This window comes from Salmo salar, chromosome ssa13, assembly GCF_905237065.1.
Source record: "Salmo salar chromosome ssa13, Ssal_v3.1, whole genome shotgun sequence".
NCBI lineage: Eukaryota > Metazoa > Chordata > Actinopteri > Salmoniformes > Salmonidae > Salmo > Salmo salar.
Genome location: NC_059454.1, coordinates 28,535,368 through 28,552,286, shown reverse-complemented (window position 1 = coordinate 28,552,286; position 16,919 = coordinate 28,535,368). Strand labels below are relative to the sequence as shown.

The window sequence follows — 16,919 nt, the reverse complement described above, 5'->3', positions numbered from 1 at the left end:
TGAATTGATATATGCTCTCTAATTCTCTCTCTCTTTCTTTCTTTCTCTCTCTCGGAGGACCTGAGCCCTAGGACCATGCCTCAGGACTACCTGGCTTGATGACTCCTTGCTGTCCCCAGTTCACCTGGCCGTGCTGCTGCTCCAGTTCCAACTGTTCTGCCTGCAGCTATGGAACCCTGAGCTGTACACCGGACGTGCTACCTGTCCCAGACCTGTTGTCCCAGACCTGCTGGAACCCTGACCTATTCACCGGATGTGCTACCTGTCCCAGACCTGCTGTTTTCAACTCTCTAGAGACAGCAGGAGCGGTAGAGATACTCTCAAAGATCGGCTATGAAAAAGCCAACTGACACTTACTCTTGTGTTACTGACTTGTTGCACCCTCGACAACTACTATGATTATTATTATTTGACAATACTGGTCATTTATGAACATTTGAACATCTAGGCCATGTGCTGTTATAATCTCCACCCGGCACAGCCAGAAGAGGACTGGCCACCCCTCATAGCCTGGTTCCTCTCTAGGTTTCTTCCTAGGTTTTGGCCTTTCTAGGGAGTTTTTCCTAGCCACCGTGCTTCTACACCTGCATTGCTTGCTGTTTGGGGTTTTAGGCTGGGTTTCTGTACAGCACTTTGAGATATCAGCTGATGTAAGAAGGGCTATATAAATACATTTGATTTGATTTGATTTGCAGCAATACACCGTCCCATCTGGTTTGCGCTTAGTGGGGCTATCATTTGTTTTTCAACAATATCCCAACACACCTCCAGGCTGTGTAAGGGGTATTTGACCAAGAAGGAGAGTGATGGAGTGCTGCATCAGATGACCTGGCCTCCACAATCACCCGACCTCAGCCCAATTGCGATAGTTTGGGATGAGTTGGACCGCAGTGAAGGAAAAACAGCCAATAAGTGCTCAGCATATGTGGGAACTCCTTCAAGACTGTTGGAAAAGCATTCCAGGTGAAGCTGGTTGAGAGAATGTCAAGAGTGTACAAAGCTGTCATCAAGGCAAAGGGTGGCTACTTTGAAGAATCTAAACTATATTTTAATTTGTTTAACACTTTTTTGGTTCCTACATGATTCCATATGTGTTATTTCATAGTTTTGAAGTCTTCACTATTATGCTACAATGTATAAAATAGTAAAAAATAAAGGAAAACCCTTGAATGAGTAGGTGTGTCCAAACTTTTGACGGGTACTGTATATATACACACACACTGAGTGTCCAAAACATTAAGGACACCCCCCCCCCCCCTCCTCAATTTGTCAGGACTCTACAAGGTGTCGAAAGCGTTCCACAGGTTAGCTGGCTCATGTTGACTCCAATGCTTCTAACAGTTGTGTCATGTTGGCTGGATGTCATTTAGGTGGTGGACCATTCTTGATACACACAGGAAACTGTGGAGCATGAAAAACCCAGCAGTGTTGCAGTTCTTGACACAAACCAGTGCGCCTGGCACCTACTACCATACCCTGTTCAAAGGCACTTAAATATTTTGGGTTGTCCATTCACCCTCTGAATGGCACACATACACAAGCCATGTCTCAAGTCTTCAAAATCCTTCATTAACCCGTCTCCTCTCCTTCATCTACACTGATTGATGCCACTTGTTAAATCCACTTCAATAACAATAAGGGATCATAGCTTTCACCTGGTCAGTCTATTCCATGGAAAGAGCAGGTGTCCTTAATATTTTGTACTCGGTGTATTTTTTTAATCCATTTTAGGATACATGTGAAATATAAAAACATTGGCCAAATGTATTTTGTATGCATTTTGAAATGTATTTTAATGCTTGACATACATTTGTAAATGTCTTTGTAATACATACATTTGTTTGGAAAAAACTTTTCACATGTATTTTTTTTCAACACACACACACACACACACACACACACACACACACACACACACACACACACACACACACACACACACACACACACACACACACACACACACACACACACACACACACACACACACACAGCCTGTAGCACCATGTCCCCCTCTGTGTCCAAGATAATAACAGTCTGTTAGCTTGTATCTCAACTGCCTCCCCAAAGGCATTCACTGAGTTGGCAAAAATCAGCAAAAGAGCTTGTATCAGACCATGATCTCTTTATTCAAATAACAAAGTGACACAGTGTAAACACACTGTCCAAAATAAGTACCTGTCAAGCATAAGGTAGCTGAGACATTCTTTCCCTTGGTGCTTTTTCCTTCTTCACATCTTCTGGATTATTGAAATGGAAAACAGGACATTAGACAAACTTCTCACAGAAAGACAGGACAAGATGTTATTACACAGTATGTTGATCATCAAGTTGATTTTAGAGAAATGTTATATGTAGATTTCTCTTTTTCCCCCAAAAGCGGGATACCTGTCAGTGTACTGTATCTCTACTTTACATTAAGTTAACTGGTAACACTTTACATGAACATACCCTTTAAGGGGGGGGGGGGGTTGTAAAGAGTTTAGAAGTACTTTATAAACATGCTCCCATACACCCTAACATTAAATGTCATGTTCTGTGTTAGCAACACACTTGATACACTGGCAATAGGAGTCAATTAGAGTGACAACAAGAAAATCAAAATCTAACATTCGTAACGGTCACTTTTCAATCACTTGTCAATTATACTTTTTTCAAGAACGTGCAAAATGCAAAATCATGTTGAGTGAACCTCCGCAAATTCCATTTGACGAGACCCCCTGGTCTAGATCTGCCAGACTGAAGAAGCATCTGCTGGGAGGAGTGTGTGAGAGGGCCTGAAACATGTCAAACACAGTTTGCAGCACACCACTACTCCCTCAGACTCCATCCAGAAATCCAACCACCAAGGTGGTATAGGAATGTACCATACTGTATAGCCCTTCCTGATAGTCTAGTCATCCTGAATATATATTGTTTAATAGTCTCTTCTTCATAGAGCATGCAATACATCAGGCGAGTGGGAGGAGCCAGCTCTCGTCTCATCCAATCAGTCTTGTATCCTCATGGGCTCACTGTTAGTGGGAGTTGCCAAACCATGAGCGTAATTTCATCTGGGTCCCCATTGGCTGCTATAGTCTCCTCCCCAAGTCGACGGAACCCCCTGCCTCCGGAGAAGACGGCAGCAGAGGTCACCTTGTCCTTCCCGCGCCCCTCCCTGGCCGGGGGCTGCCCCCGCACCCATACCTCAGGGTCCTCGCTCAGCTCGTAGATAGAGCCGTCCTCAGGGCTGTGCTCCGGGGTCTCCGGTGGGGCGTCACATGGGCTCTGGTCGGGTTCGGCTGTCAGCAGCTTGCCAGGCAGCTGGGTGGTTGAGCGGAGGCGATACTGAAGCAGCATTCCCTTGGCGGGCTCTCCGTGGGGGGAGGAGCAGTCAGGTTGCGAGAGTGACTCCTGGGACAATTCATTCCTCCACTCCCCACCCTCTCCTCCTCCCGCTCCCCCATTGGCCTGGTCTACAGTCTCGCAGACAGAATCCCGTTTGAGCATGTCTGGGGACAGGGTGCTGGAGGTGACCACAAGGAAATCCACAGGGCCACAGTGAGCGTTTAGAGACGTCATCCCTTTACCTATGGGACAAATAGCACACAAGGCCTCGGTTAGAAAACACACAACTTGATTGGTGGGTTGGTTGGTTGATGGATTGGTTTTATTAGACAATTATAATACATAATACCGCCAGTCACACCAATGCAATGGGAGTAACCGGATGCCATCTGATGCCAGTTTTCATGTGCAAACCGTCAGTTGTGTCTGTGCTAAGCCTGACCTGTTATTTTGGGGATACCCTCCAGTTTCGGCACGGGCAGGGTGACGATGATGCCCTGGGCAGTGCCCACCCACAGCAGCCCCTGGCAGATGAGTAGGCTGGTGACCCGGACGTTGCCCTGCTGCCCTGGAAGAGAGACACAACCACCATTCTGTCACTTCCTCCTGTTCATGTCAACGTTACTGTTGCCCTCGTCCACATTTATGATCCATCCCTAGCCTCTATGCCAGCCTCTTGTGTATATCTGAAATAATTGAATAGATTATCACCAGGGCTTAAATTACACCTAGCCTTACATAGGGCAATGTGGAGCTAATACCAGTTTGCTCATACCTGTATCCAGTCCTTTTAGACCTACACAAGTGTCTAGGGACTGGTTTTGAATCATGTAAATGAAACAAGTGGTCGGTAACCTGTGACCTTCTACACTGTACTTGCCTGGGCTGAGGAAGGTGGAGCGTGTGGAGATGTTGATCTCCTGCAGGTGCTCCAGTGTCTCCGTGTGGAACAGGCGGATGGATGAGCCCTCGGAGAAGGCCATCCACACCCCTCCCCCCGCCCGCACCATGTGACTCACACTGACGGCGGGCTCCGGGTGCGCGTCAAAACTCTTTAAGAGGGGGAGAGAGAGAGAGAGGGGGGAGAGTGAATGAGTGAGTGAGTGAGAAAGAGGTGTTATGATCAAGAGAGAGAGGAGAGAGGTTGTCAATGCACGTGTCCTTTCCTTACTAGCTACAGTATCATATTACACATATCCAATCCTTTTCAGGTCATATAGTCACTCTGTCCCTCTTCTCTTCCTCATTCCTTCAGCCCCATGTAAACGAGGGTGTATAGAAGGGTGTGTTTTGCCGACCTGTGTGTGGAGGCTGGAGCCCTGGATGACGGTGACGTGGTTGGCACAGCTGGCCCACACAACATTCTCTAGGGTTAGGAGGGTGCGGATGGGGCCACTGCCCACAGTCACCAGCCTGCACGACTCAGGGTCCCACAACCCCTCTGGAAAAAAGAGAAAATGGTCAGTGTTAATGACGGTTACTTATTTATCCATCACATTGACTTAACCTGGTAGATTATTGAGAACACCATAGAGAAACATATACTCTAGTTCTATTGAAGTCTCTGAGAGCACTGTCCAGGAGGGTGTAGTGGTACAACAGCAGACTGAGGCAGACCTATAGACCTATAGTATGTTCATCTTAATGTTGTCTTGAAAGGGAATACCTTGATTATACAAGGACATGGCAGGATCCAATATTATACAGTTGGTTTGCGGTCTCACCTCCACTCTTCCGAGCGTAAACAGACACTTTTCCATTCCCCAGCCCAGCGAACAGGAAGGAGGCAGAGTGTTTCAGACACAGAACTGGACAACTGTCTGGGTTGGAGAAGGTCAGCAGGCACTGGGTCGAAGTGTCCACGGTACCGTACACATGAATGCTGGGAAATGGAGTTCATGAGAAATAGGGTGACATTTTACTAGGTATATGACAATGACATGAGCCAACTTGAATTCTACTGATAGAGTTGTGTGTGGCAACTTGGGCTGATATGTTCCGGTTTGTACTAACATTGCTATGGACAATACAAGAGTCACCATGAACTGAATGGTAAATGTTAAGTCTGGCACTTTTTTCTGATTTGTTGGTTCCTTGATGGAGAATAGTGGATAACCAAATCCAAAAGGTGCAGCATAAAGAATTCAGCCATGTTCAATAAACACATGGGTGTCAGCATATTGTGTAAACTCATTCTGCAGTGTTTGTTTGTACTACAGTACACACGATGACTCACTTGCCATCCTGCAGGCCTACACAGATGGTGTTGCCAGTCCTGGCTGTGCTCTTGACAGCAGCCTCCCCCTCTTCCTCTTCGGTGGGACAAGGCTCCATCACGTGGTCCAGACACAGGACTGGCGCCCCCATCTGGATGGACTTGACCATGCGCGGCGTGGAGCGGTTCAGAGAGAAGATTTCCACTTGACCGTGGTTGCGGTCACCTCCACTGGCCACCTGGTCATGACAGATACAGGATGTTAATGGGGCTGACCAGCTATCGAACACAGGTCTACTGCGTGACTCTAGATCGCATCAGCCCGCTGAGCAACAAAAAAAAGTTAAAGCCTAGGCTTAGGTTACTCATCACATGAACCATTATAGTTAATTGGACCACATTCGCTACACTTCATCCCAACCACGGTTTGTAGTACTCACCCAAAGGTAGCCCTGTGGCAGAGAGGTGCTGGCTGCAGAGAATGCCAGCAGGGCACATTGGACCGGGTTGTGAAGCGCTGTCTCCAGCTACAGACAACACAACAAAAGCTCACTTTTACCCACAGACCTACTATACTCAGTTATATAGATACATGGAGTGTACAAAACATTAGGAATTCCTTCTCAATATTGAGTTGCACCCCCTTTTACCCTCAGAACAGCCTGAATTCGTCAGGCCATGGACTCTACAAGGTGTCGAAAGCGTTCCACAGGGAAGCTGGACCATGTTTACTCCAGTGTGTCCCACAGTTCTGTCAAGTTGGCTGGATGTCCTTTGGGTGGTGGATCATTTTTGATACACAAGGGAAACTGTTGAGCGTGAAAAACCCAGCAGCGTTGCAGTTCTTGACACTCAAACCGGTGCTCCTGGCACTTACTACCATACCCCGTTCAAAGGCACTTAAATCTTTTGTGTTGCCCATTCACCCTCTGAATGGCACACATACACAATCCATGTCTCAATTCTCTCAAGGCTTACAAATCCTTCTTTAACCCGTCTTCTTCCCTTCATCTACACTGTTTGAAGTGGATTTAATGTTTTGTACACTCAATGTATATGTATTCGGTATTATAGACAATATATTGTAGGTAAATTCTCTCTATGAACGGGATATAACAGCAACCCATTGAATGTTTTTTGCTGACTGTTCCTTTACCTCAATACCTTTACTTGAATGACATAAGAACATTTCTGAAACATCCTGCTAGACTTGATGTTCAGAATTAGAGGAAAGTAATTGGCAGTATTTCGAGTATGGATCTAATACACTATTCAATCAAAAATAATATCAAGCATTTTTTCTGACACTGAAGACTTTCATGACAGCCTTATTCAAATGAAGCTGATATTTGGTTCTGGATGGTAAGATTTCACTCTGTGTAGTAATTGTTTTGTTGAATACTTGAATCCAAACATGCATTTATATTAGCAGCTGAAGACTAATTCGATTTCCAATGGGGTTTGATTGGATGAGGCGGACGGTATTAGAGGAACAGGGATCAAACCCAATTTTTTTGGGGGTATTATTATTTTTTTTTTTCCACACACACACACACACACACACACACACACACACACACACACACACACACACACAGAATGAAGCCATATAACAAGTTTGGTGACCCACAATAATGCAACATACGGATGGAAATTGGAACATTGTGCAAGTCCTCAAACAGAGTCTAGTCCATCGTCTCCATATACCCTGCAGTGGTGTGAAGTCCCATGATAACTTGCATCTGCCACTGCATTTCCATACAAATGGTGTAAATGTATATTTTCGCCAGGAGGGAGTCCTTTGAATTTTAAAACGCCATCCAACACACACAACCTCTCCTTTCAGAGACAAAGGCATCTGAATTTCAAATAGTTAAGATGAAGGGAATGTGGTGAACAGTATGTAAGAGCTTGGAGGAGTGGAGGAAGTGTGGATACCCTTCCAGAAAAGAACACTGGGTTGCATACAAAATGGCACCCTATTCCCTATATAGTGGACTACAGGGGGAATAGGGTGCCATTTTGGATGCAGGCTGGTCTGTGATTTAATGTTAACTTGTAATTTATGCAGGCATATTTGTGGGAGAGCCTTTCCGGAGAGTCCAGGGGGGGTTTAATTTAGAGAAACCAGCCGTTAGTCTTTCAATTTCAACTTGAAAAGATTACTTGGAATACCATCCAGCATTTTCCTCGCTTCATGGATTATCTTCAGGAGTCAATGGCCTCAGCCGAGTCCCCGGAAATAAGGTGCTTACCCTTTGATCTCTCCTCTATCCCTAGACACAGATACTATGAAAGGGGAAACTGAAGCAGATTCACTTATTTTAAAGGTAGAGTATGACCAGCAGTTGAGTATGTTGATATGGTATCGGCAATGTGTGTTCAATCATCAATCAAATGTATTTATAAAGCCCTTTTTACATCAGCAGTCACAAAGTGCTATACAGATACCCAGTGTAAAATCCAAAAGAGCAAGCCATGCAGATGTACAAGCACAGTGGCTAGGAAAAACTCTAGAAAGGAAGAAACCTAGAGAAGAACCAGGCTCCGAGGGGTGGCCAGACCTCTTCTGAAAGGGGGAACTCAGATTATCTCTAGATCGGACTGATGACATGACTCCAGATTGAAACAAACTATGTCATTCATTTTTGTCTTTAAGTGGAGGCGGTGGGTGATGTCGCTTTGCGCAAAAAATGAGACAGAAGAATGATAGTTTCCCATCTCCTTAACAGGACGCATGCACAAGCTCACACTCCCATAGGCTTACTTTTATTTTACAGAAAGTTTACTTTCAACTACAACTATTATTCTAATATAATGAGTAAGTTTGGCACATTCAAGGTGCCAACAATGCATATTTCAATATCCTCTTCAATCCTCTTGTTTCTTTAAGCCTGCTAGGCAAACTAAGGTGGTGTGTTAGCATGGCATATCATTACACCTTTCATCTCAACATATCTGCTTTTTACTCAATAATGGATTCTTTTGTAACAGCTCAAAATACTGCTTTAAGTTACGGTGCAATTTTTTTTCCTCTGAGTAAATGTGCCGGGGGAAATGCGTAGATGAGACCCAGACTTCATATCATCATACCGATGATAATATAGATGAACTCAACTCAGCAGTCTTGAAATACAATCAAGTGTCGGTCGTTGCAATGGTAATGAAGTGGTCCCTTAGATGTGCAAGGACTGCTGTTCTCCTCATGTGAGGGAAGGATTCCATTTCCTTTATCAAACAGCTCCCATAATCTCATCAGTCAGCCCTGTCCAGCTCAGCTGCCAGGAGAGGTAGAAGAGATTGGCAATGAATGAGATGGGACTATAGCATAAACTGCTAATCATAGCCTGTGACACACAAAGAAACCCCAGTCACACTTCCTTGAGTGGCAATTATTTGATGGTGTTCTGATTCCCCTGTTGGATCAAGCCAACGCCTGCTACCTCTTGCCTCTGCTCTCCGTTCGACAGGAAATCCAGCACTGTATCAGACACCTTCACTGAGCTTCCTCACAGCTGTGGCTGCTTACCTTTTGGTCTTGTGTTTTGGAGGAGAAGATGGGAAGTCGGCAGGCTAGCAGGGGACACCAAAATGGATGTCTAGTCTTGCCATCATCCTCTGCAAACACCCAGCCTGGCATGTTCTCTTCCCCTGTATCAACAGTGATACATTTAGTTGTACACCTCTGCAACATCCTATCCCAGTGGGCAAATGATGACCAATACGCCAAAAAGTGGCAACATTTATTATTTCTGTGTTAGGAGTCCAAAGCTAAGCTAGGCTTGCTATAATGTTAAATGGCATTGTTGGAGAGCTCGACTTACTCTTGGCTATCTTGGCGAGGTGTAGGCGGTTGACCCAGGAGATCTTACTGAGGGGACTGGGAGTGTTGAAAACCACCATGAAACTGACCGGTCGTCCAGATCTGAGGAGCAACAAAATACATGCATTAACATCATGTAACACACGTGCATGCACACAGACAATCACAACTAACATCCAGACTACCCCCCAGCTCTCCCTGATCTAGCCCTGTCCCTACTTTCTAGAGCTATGGTCTAGTGAATATCTTTGTTAATGCTGGACCCTGAATTGCTTCAGTAGAGATTCAATCAGAAACATGAATAAACGTGTAAGCGCTAACTGACCATTTTGGCATTTAAATGGCGAGTTGTAAAGATTCCAATATCAAACCACACAGGAATAGACTAGAGCTGAGAGAGTTCCATCCACAGCTTGGCAGTAGAGGATTAAGAATGTGCCAGGCCTTGCCACCCACTCCAAGCTGCCCTGCCATCTGCTTACAAACTACCTACCCCCCCCACACACACACACACACACACACACACACACACACACACACACAGGGCCCCAGTTAACCTCCTGGGCACTCACTTGTCAGGCTTGCCTGGCACAGCCAGCCGCAGGCGGCACTTGTTGGCACACTGGATCTGTTCATCTTTGATGTGGATGAGCCTCTGCAGTGCAAGGCACCAGTCCTGCCCTACTGTTGTGTTCAGGTTCTGGAGAAAAACAAAGAGGGTGGTAGAGGGATGGTATCACATGATAAACTGCCAATGTGATACTGTCTGTCCAATAAACAGCGTTGAAAAGAAAACGTAGGTGTGTGTGTGTGTCTCTCTAACCTGGTAGGTGCCTTGTAAAGTCCCCACCAGCAGGGTGATGTTTTCAACCACAGACAGGTCGTGTTGAAGCTCCTCCAGCTCCTGGTACAGTCTGGGAGGGCCCAGGAACACTTTACCTGGCACACAGTCACATCTTTACTGTCATCATCACCATCCTCCATCTCATCCTATTCTTACTCCTCTTAAAGCAGGCGTGTCCTGTCTTATTTACAAAGGTCCGTTGTGGTTGAAGACTTTCAGGTGGCTGGAGAAAAAGACGACACCTATACCTGCGCTTTGCGGTTAAGATAGACAGGATATCCTTGTCCCTGTCCCCGTCACCATCATTCTCTGGCATTTCAACAGTTAACAAATGTTCTGCTGGGTTTCTCCACCAAAAGACTTCCACCTGTCATCAACGGTAAGTTAACTCCAAATGAGGCTGAACCGCAAAATAATACAGGGATGTTTAACATCTGAACTACTCCCAGAGGGTTACATGTAGCCTCTTTTATCACTCAATTAGGGAACTGAAGCCTTTAGAGATTTCCCAAGCAGGTACCCGTAGAGACACACTGAGCTCATACCCAGATTGCTGACATGCTGGTATGAGTTGGAACAAGTGCCTGGTAATAGAGTGGGAAAGGTTGCTTTTTCATAGCTTACAATAGTATTTTGTCTTGAATGTGAAAGTGTACAATGGATACTTTTTTTATTGAACTGAATGTGTGTTCTTACCTGGAACATTAGCAACGTTTGGCCGTTTCCCTGTATCTTTGCTCTGGAAGCTCTCCTGTCCCACCTCCACTACCTGCGTCTGCAGCAAGGGGGCACTCCACTTCACTGTGTATTTAGGACCAATGGGAACTAGACTGCTGATATCAGGGGGACCCCTAGTGGAGGAAACAGGAACACATTTCACTGGTCTGAACATAGAGATGTTCCCCTAAACTTGTTCCCAAATGGTGCCTCCCATGCTGTCCAAGAGGCCATCACAAGATATTGTCCTCTCTTTTTCCATCTCTATGGGCCTGAACTATAAACAGGTTGGTTGTTTAGCAACAAAACCGATGTGTGCGCAACTATGGGGCAAAACATTAAGGGTTGGCTTAGATTGTTGACAACATGTAAATTATATTTAGTCTCCACTTTTTGAGGGAAAACGAATGCAACTCTTGAGCACTGGTTGTCTCACAAATACATTGTTACAGATGTTGGTTAGTTAGCTATCACATTTTTGCCATATTAGCATAGACATGACGTCAAAACGCCTCAAAACAAGACATGGTATCAATAACAAGACACGACAAGCTGAAACGAGCCACCTGCGATTCTCCACATGGCAGCTTCTTGTCATTGTTGCTAGTTATCTGAACGTTCAGAATCTTAACACTGTCACATTGGCTTCTGCCTCGACGATACGTGCATCATTTTCGTGAACAAACTTTGAATGTAAGAGATAATGCAATCCTAACAGTAATTGAGAAATCCTGTTAAATGTGTCAGGGCTCTTTGAATTAACAGCTGAAAGTAGGTCAATGAATACATAATGCAATTACAGTCCTTCTGATAAGTTGAATCCTTCTCCAAACACCAGCACCCCCTACTGATTTTCAGGGCACATTACTAATCATCAAACCCCATAATTGTGCATGAGAAGAATTGTGATCCGTTCCTCTGGAAATGTGAAAGTTGGGGGCAAAGTTGGCATGAGCCGAATCAAGTAGGGTGCAACAAATCTCTGATCAAAACGGAGGTTTGGAAGCGCAAAGTTGTGATACATTTTGGGGAAAACTTTACCTTTGTTCATTTATGACATTATCAGTGCTGTGATTCTCATATCTACAATAGTCGTGTTGGACAAGATGGAGAAAAAGAGTTGGTCGACATGAATACACAGTGTGGTTGTCATTCGACAACATGACATTAGATCAGTGGAGGCTGGTAGGAGGACCTATAAGAGGACAGGCTCATTGTAATGGCTGGAATGGAATAAATAGAACAGAGTCAAACGTGTGGTTTCCATATGTTTGATACCGTTCCATTTATTCCATTGCAGCCCGTCCTCCTATAGCTCATCCCACCAGCCTCCTCTGCATGAGACAGTATGTCTCGTACATAGATAATCTATTTCTATGGTCTCATCCTGGTAGTGCTGACTCACTTGACATTGATGTTTGCACAGATGAGGGTGTCGTTCAGCAGGAAAACCTTGCGCTCCTTGGACTTAAGGACCTGTCCTTTCTCCCCATACACTGTCTCAATCAGTACCTCACACAGTATCAGCTGCCTCTGGTCTGAGTTCAAGAGCTATAGAGGGGACCCAAATATCACACACTATCCACATCACACTTCCTCACTTACACACAATGGAATTGACTAAAACATAAAACAAATTTACCTTAAAAAGAAAATATGTTGTTTCGAGAAAGACAGACAGAGGAAATCATTGGTGGCATCTTTAGCATATGTATATGCGTAACCTTGCTCAGTTGACGGTCACCAATGCTGCGTGCCAGCTGCTGGATTTCAGCGACCTGGTCAGCGACTCGTTTCTGCTCGTTCAGCCTCTCGGCCAACGTCTCCAGCTCGGTGAGGGCCAACTGCAGGGGCAGGCGGTCAGGGTGGGCCCGGGGAGTGTTCTTCAGCATGTCCTGAAGGAGGGGGGAAGAGAGCAAGTGTGAGGGAGAAGGAGAGAGTGTGCGTGAGAGGGAATGAGAGAGGGAGAGATAGAAAACAGTCTTCAGTAACAGCATATTCGGAAAGTATTCAGACCCCTTGATTTTTTCCCACAATTCCTTCGACCTCATGGCTTGGTTTTTGCTCTGACCATGCACTGTCAACTGTGGGACCTTATATGGACAGGTGTGTGACTTTCCATATCATGTCCAATCAATTTAATTTACCACAGGTGAACTCCAATCAAGTTGTAGAAACATCAAGGATGATCAATGGAAACAGAATGGACCTGAGCTCAATTTCGAGTCTCATAGCAAAGGGTCTGAATACTTGTGTAAATAAGTTCCGGTTTTTAAATGTAATACATTTGCAAAAATATCTAAAAAACTGTTTTCGCTTTGTCATTATGGGCTATTGTGTGTAGATTGATGAGGGAAAAAATGTATTTAATCAATTTTAGAATAAGTCTGTAGCATAGCAAAATGTGGAAAAAGGGAAGGGGTCTGAATACTTTCTGAATGCACTGAAGGGAGCCGCATTTCACTACAAACCCTCGCCCTCTCACTTCCTCAGTATTAATGAACTCATAGGATTCCCCTAAGAAAGCTGTCTGGGTTTTTACCTGACATGCTTGGCAGAGCACACTATAAGGCCTTTTTCCAAATACATGTTTATGAGAAGGTTTTAAATAGTTTAGTTTTTTCTTTGTTCCTCTTCTCGACACATGCTTTGTTCCATGGAGCTTAATACAGAATACTTAAAGGTAATCAACACAAACTAAAATAGAAGATGAGTAAATGTTAGTGTATAGCCTATATTTATATAGATCATGAACAACGGGTATTATACATGCATCTTCAAAAAGATAAGATGCTTGTTTTTGCTGTGTCTTGGTACTAACCTGTAGCAGCAGGATGAACTGAGGGAAGCGCTGGATTGGTTTAACCATAAGGCCATAAAGAGTGATTCTGTCAGGACTTGACACTTGCTTCTTCTGTGGGGGCACAAGCATAGAGGCCAAGTTAACAGGGGATTCATTACATCGTATCTAAGAGGATGATATACAGTATATAGTAGCCCTGAGATGTCAAACACATTCTCACATTCAAATTCAGAATTAACCGTCTGGAGGCGAATCTGACTGACCGTTTCACCAAATGCTACTAGAAAACATTGAATGCAAATAGATGACGAACTTTGAACTTATTGCATACGAATAGATATACTGTAGCAGCAAACAATTCTACAGCCTTGGGAGAGGAAAGAAGTCTAATTCATTGTAAACTGAATGATCAAAGAGGAGAGAGTAGGCCACCTTGAGAAACTCCAGGAAAGCTGGCTTGGAAATGCAGGCTTTCTTGATGAGCGCCATAGCGTTAGTGAAGTTGTTGACGTAGTCGCTGTACACGTCTAGTACCATTGACTTGGAAAACTGTGGAGAGAAAAATGGATGCAACATCCAGTCATATAATATTAGTGGAAGGATACATGGAAGGAAAGGATACATGTTCTAAGTATTCCAACAGGGCCGTGTTCATTTGCGTTGCGTGCCCTAATGAACTGGAGCCTGGTCCCACTTGGATAGATCCATCCTCCATACTGACCGAGGCCACAAAGAGGTCTCCGATCTTCTCACTGAGGTCCCACTCGGCCACACGGGATGCCAGGGCGATTTGGAACATTGAGTGGCACTGCAGGATCTCCCGCAGTCGGTAAAATATGGGCCGGACCTTCTTATCGCTCAGGATCCGAGCCTCTGGCTCAAGCAAGGGCTTCTGGTACTCCTGAGAGCAGCAAGGAGGAGAACCAATCAGAGTGATGCTCACTGATATCTGGTTAGCTGGATAAGGTGGACTCATCTGTGTTAACACCTATCCAGTCAGTTCAGATCTACACAAGTGCTAAGGGAGGGGGTGCGGGGGGGGGGTTAGGTGCTGCAACCAGCCACCTGGAGGAAGACCTCTGAAGTTAATGTCAGTGAATCAAAATGACTTCAGACTGTCTGGGTATGGTTTAAATGAAGTGTTGAAAAAAAGAACAGTGGAGGTCACTCACCACTAAGATTCTCTTGAGAGAGTCCACATAACTCCTCTCACTTTGTACGATGGAGCCAATGATGTGGCGTCTAATAATCTGTTGGGTGGTAAGCCCCTTTGGCATAGGGCTCAGCTGGGGCGGCGGGTGCTTCACGTCAGACACCGTCACGTCCAGATAACCAGCGTCATCGTCACTCTCCTCTGTATGGTGACAGTGACATACCTTTAAACTCATTTGCCTGTCTACCAATACTGCTCTGTTCTCACATGGCCTGAGGATATAGTGTAACCCCACGCCAGCCCAGGGTCCTATTCATTAGGGAATGCAAATGTTTTGCAATAGAAAACATAAAATATGTGTTTCTTCTTGAACATGTCAAGGTATGTTTCAATCCGTGTTCTACCATTTGGTGCCCAATGAATACGACCCAGCCCTCGCCTTGTGTCCTTGTCTGTGGTTGTCTGACACCTTGATGATGGAATTGACAGCCCAGTGCCTACCACAGCCATCTCAAGAACCTAATGAGTGACATGTTAAATCTCTGATAAACTTCTTTGATAACTGGGACATTTCACTTTTACATTTGTTTAACTTACCAGCATTTACTAGTGATATTGACAACAACAATGATGCTAAAAACCATGACAATGTATGAGCTGTCACAACTGACATCAATCAACCAATACATAGTGTATTTAAAAAGAAGAAGCTGGAATAATAATAATAATAATGCTTACCCGTGGTTTCTTTTTTCTGCAGGAAAGAGACTTTACGCATCATAGCTAACTTTGTCTTTTCCAGTCCGTCCTTGGTGCCATTTCTCGCTGCTTTCATCAGCATCTGGACCTGAAAGAGAAGTGAAGGGGAAAGTAGAGAGAGCGAGAGACAGGGTGAGAGAATAATGCTCTGTAAATATGTGAGAAAAGAGAGGAGACACCGCAGAGCTATGCTTCCCCTTTAAAGAGACCACATCAACCATCCTTTGACCAGAACTAGGCTAGTCGGAGGCTGTGTCCAAAAAGTTTTACATTGTCTCCTATCCCTTTTGACCACTTGATATCCAAACTATCCAGATAACAATTATAGACTAGTCTTTTCACTTACCAGCAGTCAAGGCAGGTAAGATAAGGTAAAGGAGCCATTTAAGAGAAATGAAACAGTCGCAGTCATACAGTATTTTTACTGTACTCTACAACAATGATGCAGTACCTTGAAGTCACAGCTGCGCATGGCCAGATCCTGCTTTGTCTTGGCACAGCGCTCTTTCAGCCGCCACATGTCCTGAGAAAGCTAAAGTTCATCGCCATGCCAATGCCCCAACCCCACAAGCAAGGTGGAAGGACAGGACACCAGATCAGGTGAGCGGACAGAAGGGTTGAGGGAAAAAGAGAGAGAAAAGAGAAGGATAGTCAAGGCAAAAGCAAGAGAGGCAACCGGTGAAATCACAAGATGTGAAAAGGGTTGACAAAATGATGTCAATTGAAGGTAGAACAATGATTGGTTTCAGAAAGTACAGAGAAGCTTAAATATCTTGTCATTCTCCTTAGTCATTATAAAAATACATTGGTTCTATTTGTTGAATAGTCTTTCATTCAGCAAGCAAAGACAAGACACTTTTGTTGCCTTCCCTTAAAAAAAGAGACCATTTCCCCTTGCTCCTAACCCACACAAAATATCATTTCAAATCTCCAGTGAAACCTATTTTTTTTTAAATGTTGAAAAACCTTGTGATAAAAAAAAAAAACATATAAGCATATCAACAATACCTCATATTATAAGAACCGTACTCCTGCCTCTTCAGAAAAACAGATCTTAAATCAGCACAGATTCAGGGAAGAAAGAAACTTAAGCAGCAGCAGTGGGAGGAGCAATAGTAAGTGGATGGACAGGGAATATCCAGAGAGGAAGAAGAGGAACCAAGAGAGACTGCTGACAAAGCCACTAACTACTGAACACACGTGTATCACTTCCTCATCCAGCGGGCAAGGCAGTGCATTTAAACCAGCTGTGTACAGTTCCTCCTCAGTATATAAACA

The 16,919-nt window shown here is 44.5% G+C and overlaps 1 protein-coding gene across 6 annotated transcripts in view; it reads right to left on the bottom strand.

The window, feature by feature from the left end:
- Nucleotides 1–2,108: 2,108 nt before the first annotated feature.
- The window catches only part of LOC106566812 (rho guanine nucleotide exchange factor 10-like protein), a 30,830-nt gene continuing 16,019 nt past the window's right edge, over nucleotides 2,109–16,919 (bottom strand). For 4 of the 6 annotated variants that reach the window (XM_045693103.1, XM_045693104.1, XM_045693105.1 and 1 more), the window contains 21 exons: nucleotides 16,093–16,173; nucleotides 15,621–15,729; nucleotides 14,902–15,083; nucleotides 14,451–14,630; nucleotides 14,162–14,278; nucleotides 13,748–13,840; nucleotides 12,651–12,821; nucleotides 12,332–12,477; nucleotides 11,968–12,009; nucleotides 10,906–11,060; nucleotides 10,189–10,304; nucleotides 9,938–10,065; nucleotides 9,367–9,467; nucleotides 9,072–9,193; nucleotides 5,983–6,069; nucleotides 5,564–5,781; nucleotides 5,052–5,209; nucleotides 4,626–4,768; nucleotides 4,208–4,379; nucleotides 3,770–3,895; nucleotides 2,109–3,569 (listed from right to left, as the gene is read on the bottom strand). In XM_045693103.1, the coding sequence (XP_045549059.1) occupies nucleotides 3,004–3,569; nucleotides 3,770–3,895; nucleotides 4,208–4,379; nucleotides 4,626–4,768; nucleotides 5,052–5,209; nucleotides 5,564–5,781; nucleotides 5,983–6,069; nucleotides 9,072–9,193; nucleotides 9,367–9,467; nucleotides 9,938–10,065; nucleotides 10,189–10,304; nucleotides 10,906–11,060; nucleotides 11,968–12,009; nucleotides 12,332–12,477; nucleotides 12,651–12,821; nucleotides 13,748–13,840; nucleotides 14,162–14,278; nucleotides 14,451–14,630; nucleotides 14,902–15,083; nucleotides 15,621–15,729; nucleotides 16,093–16,173 (3,213 nt within the window). In that variant the 3' untranslated portion in view covers nucleotides 2,109–3,003. The remainder of the gene's footprint in view (nucleotides 3,570–3,769; nucleotides 3,896–4,207; nucleotides 4,380–4,625; nucleotides 4,769–5,051; nucleotides 5,210–5,563; nucleotides 5,782–5,982; nucleotides 6,070–9,071; nucleotides 9,194–9,366; nucleotides 9,468–9,937; nucleotides 10,066–10,188; nucleotides 10,305–10,905; nucleotides 11,061–11,967; nucleotides 12,010–12,331; nucleotides 12,478–12,650; nucleotides 12,822–13,747; nucleotides 13,841–14,161; nucleotides 14,279–14,450; nucleotides 14,631–14,901; nucleotides 15,084–15,620; nucleotides 15,730–16,092; nucleotides 16,174–16,919) is intronic. The other 2 variants (XM_014135230.2, XM_045693106.1) reach the window with 2 other exon arrangements.